The sequence below is a fragment of the Ammodytes marinus genome (assembly GCF_949987685.1).
Source record: "Ammodytes marinus genome assembly, chromosome: 3".
NCBI classification, from domain to species: Eukaryota; Metazoa; Chordata; class Actinopteri; order Uranoscopiformes; family Ammodytidae; genus Ammodytes; species Ammodytes marinus.
The window spans coordinates 3,230,625-3,255,457 of record NC_137232.1 but is presented as its reverse complement, the minus strand read 5'-3'; the positions used below and the strand labels follow the sequence as shown (position 1 = coordinate 3,255,457).

The 24,833-nt window shown below is 42.6% G+C and overlaps 1 protein-coding gene across 1 annotated transcript in view; it reads left to right on the top strand.

The window, feature by feature from the left end:
• The first annotated feature begins 1,144 nt into the window (after positions 1 to 1,144).
• The window catches only part of ulk2 (unc-51 like autophagy activating kinase 2), a 67,561-nt gene continuing 43,872 nt past the window's right edge, over positions 1,145 to 24,833 (top strand). The window contains exons 1-3 of the mRNA XM_080053859.1: positions 1,145 to 2,229; positions 12,624 to 12,716; positions 12,895 to 12,936. Of these exons, the coding sequence (XP_079909985.1) occupies positions 2,140 to 2,229; positions 12,624 to 12,716; positions 12,895 to 12,936 (225 nt within the window). The 5' untranslated portion in view covers positions 1,145 to 2,139. The remainder of the gene's footprint in view (positions 2,230 to 12,623; positions 12,717 to 12,894; positions 12,937 to 24,833) is intronic.

The window sequence follows — 24,833 nt, the reverse complement described above, 5'->3', positions numbered from 1 at the left end:
TGAAGACCACTGTCAAGTTTCAACAGTCAGTGATGATTTGAGGCACCATGTCATCTGATGGTGTTGGTCCACTGTGTTATCAAGTCCAAAGTCACCACAGCTGTCAACCAGGATATTTTAGAGCACTTCATATTTCCTGTCTGTTGACAAGCTTTATGGAGATGCTGAATTACTTTTTCCAGCAAGACTTGTCCACAGTGCCAAGTGCCACAGTGCCAAAACCACAAGTAACTGGTTGACTGACCATGGTATTACTGTGTTGATTGGCCAGACAACTCTCCTGAACTGAACCCAATAGAGAAACTATGGACTATTGTCAAGAGGAAGATGATACACACCAGACCCAACAATACAGACGAGCTGAAGGCCACTATCAAAGCAACCTGGGCTTCCATAACACCTCAGCAGTGCCACAGACTGATAGCATCCATGCCAAACCGCATTTAGGCAATAATTTGTGCAAAAGGGGCCCAAACCAAGTACTTAGTACATATGCATGATTATACTTTCTAGAGGGCCGACATTTCTGTATTTAAAATCCTTTTTTTATTGATTTTATGTAATATTCAAATTTTCTGAGATTTTGAATTTGGAGTTTTCATAAGCTGTAAGCCATAATAATCACAATTATAACAAATAAAGGCTTGACATATCTCACCTTGAATGTAATGAGTCTATATATTATATTAGTTTCACCATTTAGGTTGAATTACTGAAATAAATGAACTTTTGCACGATATTCAAATTTTTCGAGTTTCACCTGTAGATATGGATGAAACTCAGAATATCCAAACTTCATTGAAAAACACACCTCCTTACCAAATGTTATGGCTAGGGAACAATCACAGACAAATTATCTCAAAAATGCGACCCCAGATACACAAATTTCCACCAACGGGACATAAGGGTTAATGTTGTTCTTTCAATATAAATAATTCACAATAAAACGACCGTTTTAACTGCCTCCCCACACACAGCCTCAGTAGACGGCCTAACCCTCGCGGCGGAAGGAAAGGTCCCAAGCTGGTTCGCGCGGATGGATAGAATATAAAGGCGGAACATGGCACTCGCTTACAGTATAGTTTGAGTCAATCAGGGCTATAGGACCTGCTGCCTTTCATGACGTGACAGCTGAACAGTGATTTCAAAGCTGTACTCTTAACATCAGCTGGTAACGAAGCGTAACGTGGGAGTAGGCTACATGTAATTCAAGGCGCTGACTTTAGCCGTCCTGTCATACTCGACGACGAAGACTAAATAACGAAGTGTTCTTTTATGTCACACGGATGAAATGCTCGCTCACAGCGGAGACGCCAGTGTTTTCCAAGGAGGAGAGAGAAATGTGTCAAGTGGACCCTGTCGTTTTGTCGAAGAAGAGCGACAATAGGACTAACGCCTCCAGATAAACAAGAGTCCTCCTGTGCTGTGTTGACATTCGTGTTGCATCCTTCAGATATTCTCGCTCACGCTGACTTTGGACTAGCTCGCGGATGTTGTTGGCTAGCTTTAGAGGTCGCTACAGCTTGTATGTTTTAGATAGACGCTGGTGGGCAGCAGCAGCTATGACGCTAGTTGTAGCCACAACAGCGTTATGTCACTGTCAGGCTAATATCCGATAGCTCGCTGTGCTTTCTGCAGCTGCATTCAAGTCTTTTGCGTGGTCATGTCCAGAAGTGTTGGCATCATGTAACTGTCCCAAACTGTCCCTTTGGATAGGTTAGGACGGTGACCGGGGACACAGTGTGCGGAGTGAGCCTCCTTTCAGTACTAGTTATGCAAAGCTGGATTGCAATTTGCAGCTAACCAACTGGTTTAAAGACTTGACAGCTGGCACTGATACAGTTTAGCTCAGGATTGATGCTAGCCTGTCATGCTCCGAGCCGTCTGTTCTGTGTGATATTACCACGAACACCCCCCAAAACATCCTACTTTCGAGGGGCATGTGAGTGCGTCATGTCGCGACTGCATCTCTTATTTATGCAATAAGGCAAATCAGAGCAGAGCAGCCTGACCATAATATGAAATAGGTCTGCAGTGCAAACAGAAGCAGCGTTACCAGGAATCAGTGGATCGATTGCTCAAGGATTGTTATCTGAACAGGAGAGTCGCAGTCCAGGCTGGACCATCAGCCCCGTCACAATGGAGACTGTGGGAGACTTTGAGTACAGCCGAAAGGACCTGGTTGGACATGGAGCCTTTGCCGTGGTGTTCAAAGGAAGACATAGGAAGGTAAGTGACTTGGTGTGCAAGGCAAGTGACGTTCTCTGTCTCTCATCTCCCTTTTCTCTTGGCAGAACAAAAATGGGGCCAAATCAAGTAGGCAGCGTCATTAGTGAATGTAGGTCAGTGAGTGAGTGGCAGTGCAGACTAGAGTGCAGTTCTTCTACAGCATCTATGTGGGCTCGGCTGTCACCTGTCTTTTAGGGGTGGTAATATTAAATTGCACTTTTTGTGTGATTAATCCTCTTGAATACAGTCTGTAGTCTGTACTGTGTGTTCATCCTGTGACAGGTGATTTCAGTGTTATTAACTCATGGGCCTTATGTAGAGGTGTGTATTCATAGGATTTGGTTCATTCATGAAAAGTCAGGCAGCAGTCAATGCCTTGCTGACGTCTGTATGGAGGGAGGCTGCCTGGGGCCCAGTGTTTTTCCTTTTGCTAAGGAGAAAAACCTTCCTTATGTAATGGCTTCACACGGGTTATTCATATACCCAACCACTGCAAACTGTGTGTGTGTGTGTGTGTGTGTGTGTGTGTGTGTGTGTGTGTGTGTGTGTGTGTGTGTGTGTGTGTGTGTGTGTGTGTGTGTGTGTGTGTGTGTGTGTGTGTGTGTGTGTGTGTGTGTGTGTGTGTGTGTGTGTGTGTGTGTGTGTGTGTGTGTGTGTGTGTGTGTGTGTGTGTGTGTGTGTGTGTGTGTGTGTGTGTGTGTGTGTGTGTGTGTGTGTGTGTGTGTGTGTGTGTGTGTGTGTGTGTGTGTGTGTGTGTGTGTGTGTGTGTGTTGAATGCAGGGGATGATGACATCATGTTGTTGCCCCTACCGGTGTCAAACAGATGGTCTTTCTCAATGAAAGGAGAGAGATCACATTAGAGCATCTCTCCACACTGCCTGCTGTAGGCTGGGCTGAGCAATAAAGCATCACCAGGACTCAGTGGATCATTAGCTCCAGAAATGTTATCTGAAGAGGAGTTACATTAGTGAGATTATTGCAGCAATTTGACCCCCTGCAACCCCACAACACATATAAAGTTTAAACCATGACAAAAAGAGTGTTTCTACACATCCTAGGCTGTGTAAATAAGCATGTTGCTAGCTACAGTGGGCCCCCTTTGTTTACATATCCTTTGTGGCAGAGCATAGGCTGTGTATAAACACCAGGGCCCGCTTTCACAATAACGTCCTCTCTAAGCGCGCTACGAAGACTCCTACGTTATGACTTACCAAAGTTGTTTACCTCTATAGTCATGGTTCCCGAACGGTCTCTTAGGAGTCCTCTTAAGAAACACTCCTTACGTCGTTCGTACTCGGCGCTGTCCAGAAAGAAAGTGCTGAAATCGATTGCTAAGAGTTCTATTTTTCCATTTCATGCGCAGGTGCATGACAGCACTATATTATAAAATGTATTGCAGTCTTTGCGAATAAAACATTGCTAGAAATCCTTCTTGGCCTAAACATTTATTTAAACATGGTCGAACATACTACCATAGCCTATACTGATTTAAAAATAGATATAGAAACAGTGGAGGAGATTGAGCCAATTACATCCTTAATTACATGCTTAATTCAAACAGGCCATTTCAATTGGCTTCAATTGGCTACGGATGGGAACTTGGAATGAACAATTAAACAACTTAGTCGCTAATGTACAGTAATCCAGAAATCTCCGTTGCGCATGGAAGAGCCACATTGCCAGTGTTGTGTTTCACCAATGGTTTTAAGTAATTCATGAAGTAAATAATTGCTGGAAACACACAAGCACAAAATAAAATGTGCATGCATTTCATCACAAAGCAATTCCACACTATGATACAAAACATAGCCTACAGTAGGCTACAACATTTTCCCTAATAGCCTATAGTGTTTTAACAGTTAATGGAAGGAAGTGATGGTTGGTGTATCAGTGTAGACATGCAGGATGGCAGCAGGATAGGCTAATTTAGCGACTACTAGCGCCAGGAGCTGAAACATCACGGTAGAGCTAAGAAGGCTCTGCGGGCACTCCAGACCAACCTTACCAACGTATTGACGTACGGAAGAGTTTCATAGCAAAGACCGTTTCGGGAAACACCCAAAATGTTATGTAGGAACTCAAGGCTTTAAGAAGGCTTCGGGAAACTGGGCCCAGATCAGTTGACCCCCCTATCTCCCCCAGCCCTTCTCACCCTCCCCCACCCTCCAGCATTAACATGGTCCTTCCAGCAGTGGGTCACTCTTTTTCTTCTTTTTTATTGGTATAGTGCCGGTAGGTCAGTCACACTTGGCTGGGCAGTGCTGTCAGTGAGCTGGGCATGGACTCACTCACTCACTCACTCACTCACTCACTCACTCACTCACTCACTCACTCACTCACTCACTCACTCACTCACTCACTCACTCACTCACTCACTCACTCACTCACTCACTCACTCACTCACTCACTCACTCACTCACTCACTCACTCACTCACTCACTCACTCACTCAGGTCACTCAGGTCACTTAGGTGCAGTCTCACCTCTGTTCTTGATCCTATGCCAGGCTCTAGGCAGGGTGCACTGGAGGACACTCTTGATTTATTTGGAAAGCTTAGATTCCCTTCCTCATCTTCCTGTTTGTCAGAACTGTCTGCATGTATTTCCCAGAAAAACTCCCTCCTGGATGTATTCCTTTCCTCCTCTTGCATGTGTGCAGCAAATGTCCTGAAAGCCTTTGATCTCACGTGATGGCCAAACAGTCTTTTAATACCTGCTTGAGGAGCTCATCTGGAAACATGATCTGGGCCCGGGGGGGGGGGGGGGGGGACTAAGAACCCATGTCCTCCTGTCAGTTAGCTCTTAGTGTAAGTGTGCTGGCTCCCTGTTCTGCCTGGTCATTCAGAGCAAAAGGCCTCTTCTGCTGTCAGAAACCCAAGCAACCGGCTGTTAATGGGATGGATGAAATTTCCTCTGCCCTTCTTAGCCAGCTCACACGCAGTCATGCTGACAATGTAATTTAGGACAGAAGGCTCGGCTTAGAGTACACACACACATTTATACACTCACATGCATATTGTGTGTTTGAAATGTCACTTTTTTCTCAGAAAAGTGTGCCTCTGCATTATTAGGGGATGGTAATAAGGTTACAATCCGATATTAATGTACGTTGTCGTTTTCCCATTTTGTGTATGTGTATATATATATCTATATATCATATATCAGTGATTCTTGAGAACTGGGACAAAAGGCCGTCTTCCATATGTAACTGCTGTTATCTTTAAAAATTAAAATATTTAAAAATGTAGATGTTAGGGATTAAGAATAAAATGTCTGGAGTGCAATTATCCTCTTAAATTAAAATGTATCATTATTATGTCAAATATATGACACTTATCTTCTCATGACGTCCAAAACAGTGTGTCCACAGAGAGGGTTTCAATCTTTCATATGCAATAAAACCTATTAAAAATGTACTTTAATGATTAAAAATTGCTTTTTTCATCATAAGCAACACTAAATAATCTGTCATATCAATGAAAACTGTTTTTCCACATTCATGTTTTATATGGTTTCAAAGTGGTGGGACACTTTTTGTCACCACCGTCATCCATTAAAATGTAAGAAAATCAGCCAACATAAGGGGCAGCTGTCACTATGAAGGACCTCTTGTCACATTCTACCTCTGCAGAGTATATTATGCCTCTTTTCCACCGAGTAGAGCGGGTCGGAGCGGTTCGGTCCGGGTAGTTTGGCTTTTCATTTGCCAAAAGTTGGGTAGGGTACGGTTTAAGCGCACCTAACCGCTCTAAGCCGCTCCTAATTTCGGTACTCCTCCGTTGGGGTACCAGCCGCCTGAAAAGGTGCCGAAAAGGCAGAGGTACACATGCCGTCCGTTTATTGGTCGAAAGAATCATTTCCGCCGTGTGTAGTCACCTCGGCAAGAGTGAAGAGAGTCTTGTTTCTTGGCAAAAATGTGAGCGCAGCACTGTTTATTGTGTGGTGTTTTTCCTCGTCATTAAATGAATCTACAAGTTGGCTACACTGTGTCCCACTGCTACGATGTCACGTAGCTGCCACATCCAGCGCTGTTCGCTCACTGTCTCTATCAGTTGCACCGAGCCGTCTCTGTGCGTTTACGCTCACAACAACACGGGGGAATTAATAAAGAAGCGTCTGGTTTGACCAAGCAAAAACGAGAGACCGCTGGCTTGACCACAGTTGTTCCACAGCCCGATAGTTTGACCCAACCTGCTCTACTAGGTGGAAACGAGGCATTAGATTCAGACATGCTCTGATAAGTGTTGTAGTTTTAGAATATTTTATATTCCAAATCTTGAAAGTCATGCGTGACAACCATGATATGTCAACACCAACTTTTTTTTTTAAACTTTTATTTGAATGATTTTGCAATTTTTTTTCACATACGGACAAAAACCAGAATAAGTAGACGCATACAATACATACACAACCCCCACCCTCCTCCCCCCTCCCTCACATAAACAGACAAGAAATACAAAAAAATAAAAGAATAAAATATTAAATAAATAAGACAAAATTATTAAGAAAATAAGCTATAAATTAGGGCTGGGCGATATGGGCAAAAATCAATATCTCAATATTTTTTTACTATATCTCGATACACGATATATATCTCGATATATTACAAATCTCCTCTTGAGCACATCCTAAATGCTCAATTTAATAAATGTTTTGCATAACATCACACCAATAATATGATTTAAATAGTCCCTGCAAAATGTGTCTGTACTAACAATGCATTAGGCTACATGAAACATGTTTATATTCTTTAGTGCTTTCTATTGGAACAATTTGAAACTTGCACATGGCAAAGAGTTTGCACATTGTATTGATTATTCCACATCCTTCCACTCCCATACAATGGATCCAGCATTATTTTATTTGGAAACAGTTTTTTCCATCTTCTGTTAATCTGTAAACTGAGAACACTAATTATGACTCATTACAACCACTTACTAATTGTTTATCACCACTAACCCCCTGAAGATAGCAGCCACACTTTAAATGCAGAACCGGTTTTGATCCATAATAGTAGTCTATGTGTATAAAAGGCTCTGACATGTATAATGGTTACTGTCGCTTTAAGAGCAGTTGCTCCCAGTCTATAGTGTATAAGTTAAGTTTCGTTTTCTGCCTGTTAGTCCGAGAGAGAGATTCATGCGAGCGCAAACAGCAGGTGGCTCATCCTCCCTCTGTTACCTGCCTTATTGTTTGATTCTCCTGTATTTAGTTAATGAAAATAAAACTGGAAGACAATCAGAGGATTTAAATAAATACGGCTGAGAATAATAGCCTATAGTCTAAAGAAAGCAAAGTCTCATCATCATCATTCCTTGCATTCTAACCGATGCACCATTCCTGGATGCTATTCATACCTATTGATCTAGCCCTCCTGGATTATCACTAAAACACTGTTTTATTTTATAAAAAATACTCGCAAATGTAGCCTACTTTACATAGACTTTTAGTTAATAAACAGTGTGCACCTCCCTTGATGCTGACATGGACCTATTATAAAAGGCTGCCCGTAATAAATGGGATGCCGTGGTTGTGTGACGTTGGACCAAAAACTCCCCCGGCGCTCGTTCGCGTTCCTCTCATAAGGACCAGGCTCTGTACAGCGGCCGCTTATGCTGTCAAGCGCCCGTCTACAAAAAAGGTCCATGCTATGAACGACGGCCACCATCGCCGTCTTTCGCGCCCCCTCCACCCGCTCGTTCGGCTGTCATAAGAGCATAAGAGCATCAGAGCCCTCGTCTTTTTTTCTCCCCCTCTCGTCGTTGTTTTCACATGGCGATTAAAGTAAACACTCACAAGGCACAGACTACGTCACAGGTGCGCGCCCAGGAGACTCTGGTTGGGAGGGGTGAGTGAGTTGCCAATGCATCTGAGTCTGTGAGGCAGAGAGCCACAGGAAAGAGCGAGAGCAGTGAACACCAGCGAGTTTGCCGGTGGCGGCGGCGGCTAAAAAAAACACATTACGTGCCAATTTGTATTCGATGGTCGCGATAGGGTCATTTTATACATCCCCTGGAGCACATCTCGCGATACATCGAATATATTCGATATATCGCCCAGCCCTACTATAAATACACAAAAAAACTAAACAAAACAAAAACAAAACTGGGGCAAACCTCACACATCCACTACAAGTGGCGCCAAGGGGGCAAACATTTCAGGCCCCGATGTGCTGCAGCACTGGGCCCCATACGGCGAGGAATTCTTAGGTTCAGGAAGGAACCTGTTGCCATAACCGCCGATATTAAGCAGATGTTTTACTGCTTTCTCGTCCAAGAAGAACACAGAGATTTCTTGCGCTTCATGTGGTTCCGAGACAACAACCCTGAAAATGAAGTGGTGGACTACTGCATGAGGGTCCACGTGTTTGGGAACAGCCCATCACCTGCAGTGGCAACCTATGGGTTAAGGAGAGCAGCACGGGAGGGAGAGATGGACTTTGGCAGGGACGTGTCTCAGTTCATCAAGACAGATTTTTGTGTTGATGATGCATTGAAATCCTTTCCAACAGAGGCCGAAGCAGTTGATGTTTTAAAGAGAGCCCAGAATCTGTTGGCATGCTACAACATCAAACTCCACAAAATGGCCTCCAATAGCATCAAAGTAATGGATGCCTTCCCTAAAGAGGAGCGAGCCAAAGGCATGGAAACTCTGGACCTTGCTGTTGATGACTTACCTGTCCAGCGCAGTCTGGGAGTAGCCTGGGATATGACTACGGATACACTCACCTTCAATATTCCTGAGACTCAGAAACCATTCGCGCACAGGGGAGTGCTTTCCACCATCAACAGTTTGTTCGATCCATTGGGTTTCTTAGCACCTGTGACAGTGCAAGGTAGAATTCTTCTACGAGAACTGGTCTCCCAAGGTACAGACTGGGACGCACCTCTGTCTGACGAGAAGTTCATGAAGTGGAAAAAGTGGCAGGATTCCCTACAAGAGCTTAACAAGCTAAACATCCGTCGCACCTATGCTTCCTTCTCTCTGACGAGGGCCCAAAGCATCGAGCTCTGTGTCTTTTCTGATGCCTCTGTAAAGGCAATTGCAGCGGTCGCCTATCTTAAAGTGAAAGCTGAAGATGGCGTCATCGATGTCAGTTTCGTACTTGGCAAAGCCAAACTGGCACCTCTGGCAGAGCTCACCATACCAAGATTGGAACTCTGCGCAGCAGTGTTAGCCGCAGAAATCGCAGACCAGGTTAGAGAAGAATTTGGCAAGAAACTGGACACTATCACATTCTCCACGGACAGTAAAGTCGTATTGGGTTACATCAACAATGAATCCCGTAGATTCTATGTATACGTCAACAACAGTGTACAGCGTATCAGACAGTCGAGTCACCCAAGTCAGTGGAGGTATGTTCCCATTGAAGACAACCCAGCAGATCATGCCTCGAGATCTGTGCCTTCAAGCCAGCTGCAAGGTACTAGCTGGCTGACTAGCTGGCCAAGGTTCTTGCTAGAATCTGAGAGTTCATCCCCAGAACACACACACTTCGATCTGATTGAGCCGACATCAGATGCGGAGCTTCGTCCTGAGGTCTCAGCTTTCTTGACCAAGGTCTCCGGAGAAAAGTTGGACACTACACGTTTTGAACGTTTTTCCTCTTGGAGTCGACTGACAAGAGCAGTAGCACGGCTGCTACACGTTACTCGGAGTTTCCACAAACAAACAGATGATTCAGTATGTGCCGGCTGGCATTTCTGCAAGAAAGGCTTGACAACTGCTGAGTTGACCAAGGCGGAATACGTCATTATCAAGGCTGTGCAACGCGAGGTGTACTCAGAAGAGATAGAGTGCATCGAAAAGAAGAAAGACTTACCTGTGAGTAGTTCCCTAAGGAAGCTCCATCCTGTGATGGATGAAGAGGGACTTCTACGAGTAGGGGGCCGTACTACTCATTCTAACCTACCTGCAGATGAGAATCACCCGATCCTGCTCCCTGGTAAGCATCATGTTGCTGTGTTACTTATTCGCCATCACCACGAGAGAGTCGAACATCAGGGAAGACACTTCACGGAAGGCGCTGTGCGTTCAAGTGGCCTATGGATTGTGGGAGCCAAGCGAGCCATCAGTAGTCTAATCTATAAGTGTGTAGCATGCAGAAAGTTGCGTGGCAAGTTGGAACAGCAGCAGATGGCAGACCAACCCGCAGAGCGTCTACAGCAAGAACCCCCATTCACCTATGTAGGGCTAGACGTTTTTGGACCTTGGGAGGTTGTAACACGCCGAACCAGAGGTGGCAGTGCGAACAGCAAGAGGTGGACGATATTGTTCACTTGCATGTCCACAAGGGCTGTCCACATGGAAGTGATTGAGTCGATGAGTGCTTCAAGCTGTGTGAATGCCCTCCGCAGGTTTTTCTCGATCAGGGGACCTGTGAAGCAGCTTAGGTCAGACCGTGGGACAAATTTTATTGGTGCTACCACACATCTGAAGCTTGCTGCAAGTGCTGGAGACGACAGTGTAGAAGCTTACCTTCTCAGCCAGAAATGCACATGGGTTTTTAACCCTCCGCACGCATCCAACATGGGAGGCAGTTGGGAGCGCATGATAGGAACGGCACGGCGTATCCTAGATTCGATGTTGCTCCAAGCTGGAAGGTCGAAGGTTACTCATGAGGTCCTGTGCACGTTAATGGCGGAAGTTTCTGCCATAATTAACTTCCGGCCACTGATAACAGTCTCCTCGGACCCAGAAGCACCGCTGATACTTACCCCATCGATGTTGCTTACACAGAAGATCGGGACTCCTCCTCTTCCTCCTGGAAACTTCTCTGATGCCAACCAGTTGAAAAACCAATGGAAAAGAGTTCAAGCATTGGCAGATACATTCTGGGCAAGCTGGAAGTCGGAATATTTGAACACCCTTCAGAGCAGGCAAAAGTGGCATACAAAAAGGCCGAATCTCAAGGAAGGAGACGTGCCAATGACGGAGTTGACATTCAATGTGAAGGCATCATATTTGGGTTGTTTTAAAGTTATTATAATAATAATAATTGAATCAGATCATCTGGGAGATAATCCGAGGTTAACTGAGCACGTCACATTCAAGTCCATGGCATGCACAGTGTATATTGAGTTTATTTAAAAACATTTGGAAATGGGGCTACCCTCAGTTGCCCATGCACTGTGTATAGTCTATAGCCTATTTCAGTCTTGTCTGTGGAAATAAAGATAGCTGGACGAGAGTTCTTCTGCTTCGTTCCTCTCACTGCATTTAAATGCATGCACTATATTACAGAGAAATATGTCTCGTTAAAGAAAAAGAGCTCCAAGCCCATCCCAGAGGACCCTGCATAATATTTTATTTTAAATAAATATTCTTCTGGAAAATTCATGTCTTTCTTCAATAGCTTCTAATCCATCCGACCCAGTGTCTCCAAATAATTTTTTCACACAAAATTCCTCAGATTTAGCCTCTTAATTTTCCTCTCAAAGTGCACCAGATTCATGTATTTCACTTTAATAAGGTAAAAAAAAATCTCCCGGGGGGGGGGGGGATCTCTGCTGGCTACTAATGCAGGACATTGGAGGCACTAGCGAAAAAACACTGGGTGGGTGAATGACATTTAACAATAGTCAATAATTTGGGCAAGTCTTTCTGCCTATCTCTCTCACTCCATTGCACACTCAGTCACTAGTAGTACTATCCATGCTTTAAGGAAGCAGGATTAAACCACTGGATAAAGATGTTCAAATGTATTTAAAAAAAGCAAAACAAAAACATACTTTGATAAAGATGTCAAAATGTTTAAATAAATTTGTTTAAAAACGCACAAAGATGTTTAGAATGTTTCAAAAATATGTTTAAAATGTGTAAAACAATGAAAAGATCTTTCAAAACACACAGGGATTTTGAAAAAAATAATTGGGGGGTGGGGCTCCGCTGAAATTTGTTCTCTGAGGGGGGGGGGGGGGTTCACTCTCTCACACTTTGAAAACCCCTGGTCTAGCATAAATTGAGGGAACATTTATTTGTGTTTTTGGTGTCTGACAGTGTTGACACAAAATAAGGAATGGCAAGGTAAAAAGCCCATTTTGATAAAAAGGATAAAAGCTGGGAGGTTGTATCAAAGTGTAGCTCAGTAGCTTAGTATATGTTGGAAACATACATGTAATTTAATTTGCCTAAACATAGGGTTTGTATTTTTTCAACATTGCACCCTGTTTTGTCCCACTTCTCAAGAATGACTGATATGTGTGTCATAGTGGGCCAATTAATGCCTAGGCTGACAACAATGTTTTCTCAGAATCTCTTACTCAATACATTTGCAATAGTGTGACAAACATGTTGCATTTTTCCTGGGAAAAGGGAGGTTTTACAGAAAAATTGGGACGCACTTTTTTTTGTCTTAAGTCATTTTAAATAATTTCTGTTCCCCTCTCTCCACAGAAGACAAACTGGGAGGTGGCCATCAAGAGCATTAATAAGAAGAACCTCTCCAAGTCCCAGATCCTTCTTGGTAAGGAAATCAAAATCCTGAAGGTGAGCATGACCCTTAAACTGCCTCTCACTTATCTTATCTCAGTGTCTCAGATCTGACAATGGCCTTATGTGAGTCTGAACCTTTGATTTTCCCTGAAGGAAGTATTCCATTAGCTGCCTTAGCCCGTGTAATCTTTCTTGTTAACACATCCTGCTCTTCTCTTGTGCCTTTCCCCAGGAGCTGCAGCATGAAAACATTGTGGCACTTTACGATGTCCAGGTACGTTTTCTGCTTCTTAATGCAAAAGGGGGGAAAGTAGGGATGTAGTTCAGTGGGTAGGGTAGTCGACCCACAACTATAGGGTCGGTAGTTCGATCCCCCTGTCTCCCCGCCACATGGCCAAGTGTCCCTGGACAAGACACTGAATCCTAAATTGCTCCCGATAGTTAGCTTGCTTCCTGCGTGGTAGCTGCTGCTGCTATCGGTGTATGAATGTGTGCTCCAGTTGTAAGTCGCTTTGGATAAAAGCGTTTGCTAAATGACATGTAATGTAATGTACTGTAATGCATCAAAGCTTACTGGTGCTTAAGTGAGCACAGACCTTTAGGGTGCACTCACACTAGGCAAATTGGCCTGTTCCGTGCTCCAGCATGATTGCTCCCCACTCCCCTGCTGGCCTGTGCTCACACTGCTCGTGGCCTGGGCACGATTGCACCTTGCCTACGTCACCGTGTGCGTTGAGGATTTGGAGCGTAGTCTACTTGTAGGCTATACGACTACGTGAATATTTTCATCCGGCCAAATTTGCATCAAATATTCCACTTCCACATTAGAGCAACGAGAATCCTTAAGCTATTGTTTTTTTTAAATGTAGCCTTGACGTAATAGGTCGCGGTGGACAGTCTCATACTTGTGCAGCACGCTGTTTATTATTATTATAACGGCCCGTCATCAGACCATACGTACCGGATGGTTTTATACACATCGATCGCTCTATCAAGTAATCCAAGTCAGAACTTTTTGTATGGGCAGAGATCGTTTTTTTTAAGTGTCTTTATAAAGTTTCTTGTTAAACCTTAGTGTAGGCTACTGTTTCCTTATCACCGGGCCGCGGAGTCTTGCTGTGTGTTGTTTTGGGTTCGTCTCCACCGCCATGCGTAAAGGCATTATTATGACAGCTGACGGGAGGAAAAAGAAAAAAATCATCTGACGAACGTGAGTAAACACGAAAACCTTTTTGCTTTGCTTTCTGCACTCACCTATTTAGCTCTCCCTCTTTTATTAGCCCACACCTAGGCCTACACACACGTTAATTCTCACACATTTTATGTAGCTACAAGTCCAATTGGTGGGCAATTCTGGTGCCGACTAGTAAGGCAGCGGACGTTAACGGACTATGCATCCTTAATAAATTCACGTCAGGAACGCCGCCTGTGCGCTTGCGTGTGCGTGTGTCATCTCATTAGCATCTGTACTTTGGCCACGGCGCACCTCTCCCAAGTGTGCCGTGGCCAAGGGGCTGTTCCGTGCTGGAATACGGATGGCGTGGTTACACTAGCCAAACGTTCTAGACTTTAGTATGCAAATGAGCTCGGGCACGGCCGGGGCCGCGGCCCTAGTGTGAGTGGCCCCTTACAGGGCTGTACAGTGCGACAGTTTTGATCGCATTTGCTACTGAAATTGATCACGTGCGATGATGAATACAAATCCATTCGCACTCGTGCGACAGTTAGCTTATGAGGAGAGGCTGTATTTGAAACACAGAGGAGCGCTGCACAACACTGCTTAGAGTGCTCTACATTAATACTCCAAATGGGGGTAAATGTAGACTTAGGCAAGTAAGTTATTGAGTCCACCCTCCACTTTGGCTGGTGAAAGATATATGTCCTCGGGATCTGTGCTCGTGCGGCGATGCAAGCCTCTAATAAACTTCACCAACGGTAATTACCGGAAGGAGACGGCACATTAGCGCAGTTAAGTTAGCGCGTGTACAAACAGAACATTTCCTGTGCGCCTTCACATTAAAAGCCTGTTACTAGCCAAACGTGAGTTGACTTTTATTTTGAAGCCGGTAAGAACAGGAAGTTAGCGCTTTTTTCTAGCTTGAAAGGCAACTCATTCAGCTGCAGCGAGCAGTCAACAGTAGCCTAGTCTATTTAAACAGTTTTAAATAAGCCACTGAAAAGCTACTCCCAACACATTCACAACAACCTATTTAATTTATCCTAAATTGTACCAATATGTATACTTATTTATTTAATAGGCTATGTTTAATGTTTTAAAGTTTGGTTTTAATTAACAGAAGGACATAATAATAATAATAATTCTGAATCAGCAAAAAATTGCAAAGGTTAGATTATTTTGTCTAAATTGCAATCAGTGCACCCCTATTAATTTTTCCATAATTATTACTGCACACACTAGGATATAATATTAATTGAGAATCTCAAATGACACCAAGATAACATGCTCAAAGGTAATTAGAGCGAAATGCAAGGGTTAAGGTTATGTAAGTTTTCGATCATACTTTGTGTGCTACCAAATTTATTTTTGTGCTACTGAATTTTTTTGCTTGCTAGCACCAGTGCTACCACCTAAAAAAATAAGCGTACAGCCCTGCCTTAGTATTCAGTAGTATTATTAATATTTCAGTATTCATCTCCATTGAGTGTTGGTCTGTGGGTCTTTTTAAATGGCAGACAGACAGGCAGGTACGGTATGTCTGAGACCTTGTCTGCTCTTGTATCCATGAAGCAAACTTGAGTGTAGTAAAAATGTATCTACAATTATTTTAAAGTGGTTAAGAAGATCAATGTTGCCATTGACTTGTCCTTCAATGCACTGCTGAATGAGGCCACCCTTTTGTCACTCTCTAAACAGCTGGCATTCAATGACAGAGCTTCAATCCTATCAATCCATTTGTAGATATAAGATTTATAGGCTTCTTTCATGAGTAGAATAACCACAAATTGTACCTGTTGGCTTCTGTCTGGTAAATGCATTATATCTGGTGGCTGTAGACAACAAAATGTTAAGTATCCTTGTCTTCGCTCATAAATGCCTCATGATGACTACATTCTAGCTTTCACCACTATACTGCGTGCGTATGTTATATAAAAGTGATGTTAAGGTACTTAAAGCTGGGGTATATGATTTGGGAGAAAATAGCAGTTGGGATAGAGATTCTAATCCAAATACCGCTCTACTTGTGTTCTCTCTGGTCCCTCCCTGACACGCTCTACCCGCTGTAGCTCCTCCCTCCCAACGACAGTTATGCGAGTTCATGTCTTTTCAACTAGTGTCTTTCCCGGTCTTTCCTCGTATCCTTGCTGTCTTAGCGATGTAAGCAGTTGTTGTTAAAGGGGAAATAGGACATTTAGAGGCCGTTGATTGTAGACATTGCTGTTTGTTGGCTTCCGTAGTGCCAAACTGTCAGACTGCTGGGGTCGTTGAACGCTCACAACATTTTTGCCAAATATTACATTGAAAAAGTTACCCACCCCAGCTTTAATGTGAGCTCCAGTATATGTATCTGGTTTTCTAGATGTGGATAAACCTTCAAGTCCTTTTTTTAAAAAGGAGATCCCACACTCTGCTCTTGCTCAGCATCACCATTTATTAAAGCCAAAACCAATGTTTGGGTTCTACTTTCATTGATTTTAAATACATATGCTGTAGGTGTGCTGCATTTTTATTGGGTTATAAGATAGGACTACTTAGTAGACAAACAAGCTTTAATTTCTGGGAAAGGGACATCATCCAGTACTGTATACAAGCCATGAACACTGGTGTTGATGCTTTATTAATCTTTAGTTCTACTGCACAGTGCATAACACAGTGCTCTTCTGTGCTTATGTCAGTAAAAGTGCACTGGATCTGTCCATCATCATGGGGCAGGCCTCTCTATTCATATTTCTCATACACATTGCAGACTGCAGACGGCTCAATGTCACACTGCGCTTCTAGGAAAACATACATCGCCCTAACAAAGCATTTTTCAATGCTTTTAGACAAACTGTGAAGCCTGTGGATAGTATGACTCGGTAGAGAGGAGGGCATTGTACTCAAACTGAAAGGCCATTCTGTCACAATACATACAGTACAGTGGTTGATTCTCATCGGAGTGCCTATGTTCACATGTTAAATGGCCCCCACAACACAACTCAAATCCCCTTTTGTCCTCTGGCTAGGAGTCCTTTCTCATACTGCTGTCACATCCATCCTCAGACTGCTGTGGGTTCAAAATTAATATCTTTGCAAATAGATAAATCCTCAAAACTGCAAGCAGTATATCAGCATTTCTCCCAGCTCTTGTTGTTTACACTGTTTTACAGCACATTAGTGATGTTATAAGCTGTTGTCCCTTCTGCAGAGGTTAACAGCTACACTGCAAACAAGGGTCTGCTATTATGCAAAATGCTCTTTTTCATGGTTTTTCAACATTAATATGGGTCCCTGTTGTGACAACAGTCTCATAAGGGCAGATCATGTGGACTGTGTTACTGACAGTGTTGGGAACGTTACTTTAAAAAAGTAATTAGTTATAGTTACTCACTACTTGTTCCAAAAAGTAACTGAGTTAGTAACTGAATTACTTTATAATAGAAGTAACTCGTTACCAGGGAAAGTAACTATTTGCGTTAGCCTACTGTAAAAAAAAAGTTGCTAGGCGTATGTCCAAAAAATTTGATTTTTCTGAGCATTTTCACAAGTCAGTTGAAATGAGTAGAACAGATAGGTAGGCCTACTTGTAGGCTACATAACCTTCGATATGTATTGCACATCAACAGACAGCAAGAGGTTTATCCTGCACTTCCAGTAGCCTAGTATGTTGTTCTCAACAAAAGTAGTAGAGGAAACTGCTGAATGTACCGTGCTGAACTGCTATCACTGGATTCACTTCAGGGGTGTCGGCTAAAACACCACTTAAGGCCAAAAACGTCAGACTATAAAGCATGAGACGATGAGAGGAGGAGTAAGGATTTATCCTATGTTTATTTCCTTCTTTAACATGCACAGCAGCATACAGATCCCAGGAAAAGAACAATAGCAGTATTCGGCTCGTGATGACACGCTAAACAGCTGTTGCAACCGGCGAATCGCGGCCGTTTAGTAACGTGCATAAATTATAATTTATAGAGATCGGGAAACTCCATGCACTTACTCACAAGGGCGATGCAAACAAACTCAGGGAGAGCACGTTTCAACCGTGGATTGATAGGTGGTTACTGCGGCAACGTGCATGATCACACAACAGAGAGAGAAAGAAAAAGAAACTTCACTGAACAGCGCTCCGCGGCTGACTGACGTGACGGCGCTAACTGACAGTTATAATGTCATCCACACTGAATAAAACACATCTTAAAACACTATAAGAAATAACAATCGCTTATCTCGTTGTTAACCCACCCGGTCTCCTCACTAGCAGTTTGTGTAGTATGGAGCCAGGGGTGCGCTCGGATTACACAGTTTATTCAATCAATTCACAGTAACGCACCGCATTTAACGTTCAGTAACGATAACGGCGTTGTAACGACGGAAAAAGTAATTAGTTAGATTACCCCGTTACTGAAAAAATAACGGCGTTACCTAACGCCGTTATTTTAAACGGCGTTATTCCCAACACTGGTTACTGATGTCCTGATTTGGCTCTAAAAGCCACTTCTGTGTCCTTCCAAAAAGGAAATCTAAAAGGTGAATCAGGGACAGAGGTAGCACCAGGTGAAGTGATGATGAAGCATGTAGCACATTGGCAGTGGTACTTCCTGTGTTTGCCCAAGCCTCCCACCGGGAGCCCGCTAATCAGTCCATCCACCCTTCCTCTCCCTCACCTAACGCCTTACCCCTCCATCACACCTGCTGATTTGATTAGCTCTTCCAGTGGCCTGAAGAGCCAGTCATAAGTCAACAGTCAGGATAGAGCAAAACAGACGATCTGAAATTACAGCCAGCATCCGGTTAGCTTAAAGCTGAACAACCAGCGTAGACTAATTATTCTGCTTGAAAAGACGAGCATTAGAATGTATTGATGTGTTGTTAACATATCCTTAATGCACACAAGGACATTATTGGCTTGTAAGTAAGGCTGTGCTTAAAAAAATGTATACGGCAATATATTGTGATATTTATTTTGGTGATGTCTGTATCATATCGTAATTGCCAAAATAATTTGGAAAAAAATAAGAAGTTTTAAACGGGTTGTGAAGTAAATCCTCAGCCCCTGTAAATGACAGTATGCAGCTTTTTGCCTCGAATTGCCAGGTTTTGAATTTGAATGAAATAGTTTTGACTACATTTTCCCCGTGGAATTTTTCATAATGCTATGTGATGATGAGTGTACACAGCAACTTGTCTTCCAGCTCTGTTTTTTTACATGATCAGCAAAATTGTGGGCGACTGTGGCTCAGTTGGTAGAGCATGTGTGTGAATGGTAACGTGGGAATGGGAACAGGTCTCCCTTGCAAAAGAGTCTTCGGTCTCCATGGGATATACCTGTATAAATAAAGGTTAAAAAAAAAAACACAATATGCATTGTATCATAATGTATCCTTAGATATCATATTTTGACCCATGTATCATGATGTTTATCGTGACGCTTAAGTCCTTGCCAATAACCAGCCCTTATTGTAAGACAAATACAAGTCTTATCAAGATTGTGGTTGACTCCTATATTTTATCTGACTCCTATATTTTATATATCATTGTCTATCCGTAGTGTTAGGAAATGTCTCGTCTATTTGTTTGTTTGTGCCTGTGCACTTTTATCTGTTCACCGCAGGATAGTAGGAAATGTTTTCTCGATTCCCTTATATGTCTCTTACATGTGGAGGTATTGACAATAAAGCTGACTTGACTTGGTTGATGATTAACTTCAGCCAGGATGCTTTAAGAACTATGTGTATTTCACCAAAATGAAATAATTTCTATCAGGAGAAAATTGACCCAATAGGGGAGAACGGGGTAATCTGAGACACTTTTTACATTTACTCCCCTCTAAGCAAGCTAAAATGATTTATCACTCAAATGTACACATTTCCCATTAATTCTGGATGTTTCCTAGAAATGGGCATTAGCAGAATTTATTCAAGACAAAGGGCAGTGAAAATACGATTGTTTTAAAAAAGTTGTCATGTGTCTGGATATCTGTGGGGGTAAACTGAGACAGACCAGAACAATCAATGGGTTAAACTGATCCACTCTGAAACCATAACAACACAAATTGTAACAGTTACAATCCTGACGGCTAGCTTGAACACCAAATATTACAAAACTAATGTCTTACTAGTGACAGAATCATGGGGTTTGGTCAATTAAGCAAAACAAAATTATAAACACTTGAAAGTAACTCTGATCAAATACAACATATAATTCATATTCAATAATTATCATTCAGATGAAAGATGGAACCAGTTAGATTAAAACACAGTGTGGGGGTCAGAACACAGGACCCTTAGAGCCAGCTAGTGTCTGGGGGTCAGAGCAAAGGACAATCAGAACCAGCTAGAACACCTGGGACTCAGAACACAGGACTAGACCCAGCTGTCTTTTTCTTTATCTTTTGAGTCTTTTTTTTCTGCATTTGTTTTATTGGGATCATTCATTGAATAAAGACATATTTCTACAGAGTCTATTGATGTTAAATGTCACTCTCCTGTCCCCCACATACATACGTGCCAAACCATGCCCTTGCTGACACCCCTTCAACCATCAACCCCCACCTACAGCCCACATTGTATTTTGTTCAAACTAGTCTCCTTGCTACCTAAAATATAATGGATTCATTAAAAGAGGGCACAGACACTGTCTCACTTTACCCCACAGCATTTGTCTCACTTTACCCCACTGCCACAATTTGAGAAAAAAACTACCTCTCTCAGCAATTCAGGCTAATCTTCAGTTATCATCATCACATGGTTTCATATGTCAGCCAATCCTATCTCAGGAATTGAGGTAGATGTTCCTTGTCATTGGAGCTGCATACAAAACAGGCAGATATGGCAACAGTGACAGGCCTGGTCTTGAATGAACTCTTTCATTAACAATGGTATTGATTGGCGTGAACGTTGGTGCAGATTTAGAATGGTCCCGACGTGATCTAACTTAATGACTCTGGTGCTTCCGTGACTTTTCATCTATTGCAATGATCAGTTCAAAGTGCCCTTTTGTCCCGTGCCTAACCTTTTACCTTTTGACCAAATGAAATGACATTTGGCTGTACACTGTGTTTAGTGCGAATGATAATGCAGGCTAAACCATGATGTTAAACTTGGTTAACATCCTCTTAGCATCTGCGTGTTTGCATTGTCATTCTGAGCACGTTAGAATGCTGATGTAAGCATTTGCCTCAAAGCCCCACTGCACTCACACAGACTCACAGAGCTGCTAGTGTGGCTGTAGTATCGGTTGTAGCTAACGGTATTCCAGCCAGCGGTGGACACATGGCAATATCAAAGTCAAAGTCTTTTATTGTCAGTTCTGATATACGCAAGACATACATCAGAATCAAAATGGCATTTATCTCTGGCCCACAGTGAAGTTAGAATGATTTAATAAAAATATAGAGTTAAATAAGATAAACAAGATAAACATAAACAATATTGTCATAAGATCAATTCTAAATACTAAGTAGTGCAAAGGAATTTTCTGTGCAATATAAAACAGTATATATAAAATAGAATAGAAAGTAAAAAGTAGATCAGTTAAATTGCAATGTGATGAAACATATTTACAATGTGCAATATGCAATCAACTGGATGTACATTTTAAGGCATTAATATGCAGGAGCATTGAATCTACCCAGCAGGATTAATACACATAATAATTCACATGAAACTGAAGACATTTTCAAAATCATAACAATGATATATAGTTTGAACCAAGCATGATGTAGGTGGCATGATCCTTTTCAGAGTTGGCAGCATCTGTGCCAAGGCAGAATGTACAGTATAACGGCAATTAGAATCATATATTATTTTCAGCTCCAGTTCATTGTGTTGCTTAACCTTGAAAACATCTCCTAAATGATAATCACTACTCTATCATTTCAAAGCACCACAGCTGACTGTGTTTGTGTTCACACTGTTGCTATATAGACTAGAGTGTGTTGTATTGGTCTATTGGCACTGAATACACACAGAGTGGGACTGCTTATGTTCCTTTGCATGTTTTGATTTAGTAGCACAATGGAAGTGTTCATTGACTCCAACATCCCTTTGTGACATAATACTTGAACACCGCAGCGTATTACCTCAGCACTTCTCGTGTGCTTTGCTGAACGCACACTAAAGAAAAAGCAATCCCAGTTCATTCCCTTGACTCCTTAGCCCGGCAGCGTCTCAGTCTGTGTGAGATCAATGATCGGTGACTTCAAAGGAGTTGGACACAAAAGGTAACCCCAAACTGACAAAGACAAATGTCATTTCAGTTTTTTCGTCAGACGATAGGATGTTCAAGGAAGAAAGCTAATGTTTTTAATGTTTCTAACATTGCTTTGTGTGGTCGTTGCCAGCTTTTGTGAATGCAGTAAAGCTCAGGCTGCTGGTCTATGCCAATCACCAGCCTTCAGTGGGCAAAGAAGTCTCATCTACCTGGCTGTCTCTCACAATGGCTGTGCATTGACTGCAGACTTTGTGCTGGATGTGGGAGTATGTGCTTCAGTTGATTGATTTGATTGATGCTTGCTACTTGTCCCTGCTGTACTTTGGGAGGAGCACTACTGGTTTGCTGCTTCTTGTGACAGTGGTGCACACAGAGCCGAGTGCCTCCCCGTCCTCCTTTATCAAACTGTTAATGTTAACCAAGCTGCAGCGCTGTGAGGTAGACGCTCTAATATAAGCTGTCCAATGTCTGGGCTCTATGGCTCCCTCTCTTACTCTCATTCATACTGCATACCCGTGCACCTTTTGCTGTTTGAATTTCTGTGATTTGGCAACAGAGAAAACAGGACATATGCTGTGGCCAGTCACTTATCTGAAATCCCACTCTAATTGCAAATGGTGCAAAATGATCAATTAAAGGTGCTGTAAGCGGAATGGTTCTTTTAGCTAACTTCCTGTCAGTTACTGCAGTTAGCAGTCCCCTCCCTTGTCCCTACGTCACCACATTAATGCACTGCGGTCTTCAAGCAGCGAGTTATCTAGCATCATCTCAGATCCATAAGTGTGATAAAACATGATAAAAACCATCAAAACAGACATTGGGAAGGATTTTTACCTGCTCCGCCATTGTAGGCGCATAAACATTCACCCATCTGTTGCTCTGGCGTGCACCGTCACACCGTTACATGCAGAGCAGCTGACTGAGAGATCGGCTTTATGAAATGCGCACATTATGTAAGTGATCACTGTATGAATAAAGGGCGATTTAACACTTATATTAACATAAATAAACCGCTTACTTCACCTTTAAACTTTAGTAAGTAAGTAACATTTATTTATAAAAGCAAATGTATAACAGTTTGCACTGACCAAAGTGCTGTCCATAGTGCATTCAGTAGGCCAACATGAAGGCAAAATAACAAAAGCAATATAAACAATAAAAATTTAAATATAAAAGACATATAACCCGTACATCCACACACAAACATATACAGTAGTGCAGAGCTCAGATAGCTAATGGGGAGGGAAAGCCATGTTGTATAGATGGGTTTTGAGCCTTGATTTAAAGGCATAAATGGAGGGGGCATCACGTATGTCAGGTGGCAGTTGGTTCCACAAGCGTGGAGCAGCTACTGCGAACACACACGAAGCAAGAGTAACACACACACAAAGCATGAGTAGCCCACCGCACATGCTGATAACTAAGTTGTTATGTTCGGTTTGACAAGTTTCAAGCACATGGTCATCTTATTAGAGAAGTGTGCCACTGATGAACACTGTCAGATCCAGTTGAAAGCTCTAGATATGTTTTTTCAAATTACTGTTTCCATAAGCAGTCTTTAACAAAATTCTATTCTTGGATTACTGCTCCTTTTTTATAAACCTTATATGATTTAATTGAAGTGACACTTTGTTGGTGATGTATTCATAATGCTTTTGCACGGGCTGCAACTTTGCTTATTTTTTATTAACCTTTATTTATACAGGTAAAATCTCATTGAGACCCAGGGTCTCATTTACAAGAGAGACCTGTATTTGTCCTGTTATTGACACGAAGAGAAGCATCGATTGAGAAAGAGGTGGAGGTCAAATGTAATTGTGAATGTAAACAGAGGAGAGAGAGGGGAAGGGGGGTCGAGGGAGGTCTGTTTATGAAGTACTTTGGTTTGTGAGGCAATCTTCACAAAGGCTGATGTTGATCCTAACTTAAGAAACATTGTGTTCCAGCCTGGTGAATGGCCCCAAGCTCTGTGTCTGTGTCTGTGTCTGTGTGTGTGTGTGTGTGTGTGCATGTGTGTGTGTGTGTGTGTGTGTGTGTGTGTGTCCTAATTACACAAGTTATTGAGGCAGGACTGACATGCAGGGCGCTGAAAAGGAAAAGAGAGGGCGGTGCATGTTCTTTTTCTGTTGGGATTTTCAGAGCTGGGTGGGTTTTCCTAGAAAACGTGTGTTCAGCCTGTGAACATTCCTTTACACTACTCTGCTTTCCAGACATTTGAGTGGCTGAGACGGAAGCTCTAGAGGAAAACACTGTTGCCACACACACACACACACACACACAGTCATCTGGATGGAACATGTGCTTAGTGTGTTTTATCAGCGTGATCTTCAGTGTACATGTGTCACTCTTGCAAAACATATGTTCTTTTTGTTATGGTCCCTCATCCAACCAGAGAAAGGGTTACATCAATATACTTGTGTGCATGTGACTGTCTTGGTGCTGTATCGCATGACATGCTCTCAGGCAGGAAGTGAACTTGAGTGGGACGTCCTGTTCCTAGCCTTTCTGATTGAGCACAATGTTTTCGTATGTACCTTAAATCATAACTGTGTTCTAAAAAAAAGTACACCTACAAACTAGCGTAACAGACCAAGTTTAAGCCATATGGAAAAACAAGTAGCATTATCCTGCCCTTTAGCCCTTTAAGCTGATGTCACTGACACAGTCATATGTCTCTTATGTCAAAGCATAGATAGACTTTACTCCCAAATGACAGCACTTTACTCAGAATACCCCCCTGGATTGCGCTCATAGCTTGCATAGCTTGCGTGACAAAAGCACCCTCCTCTCCGTTATGG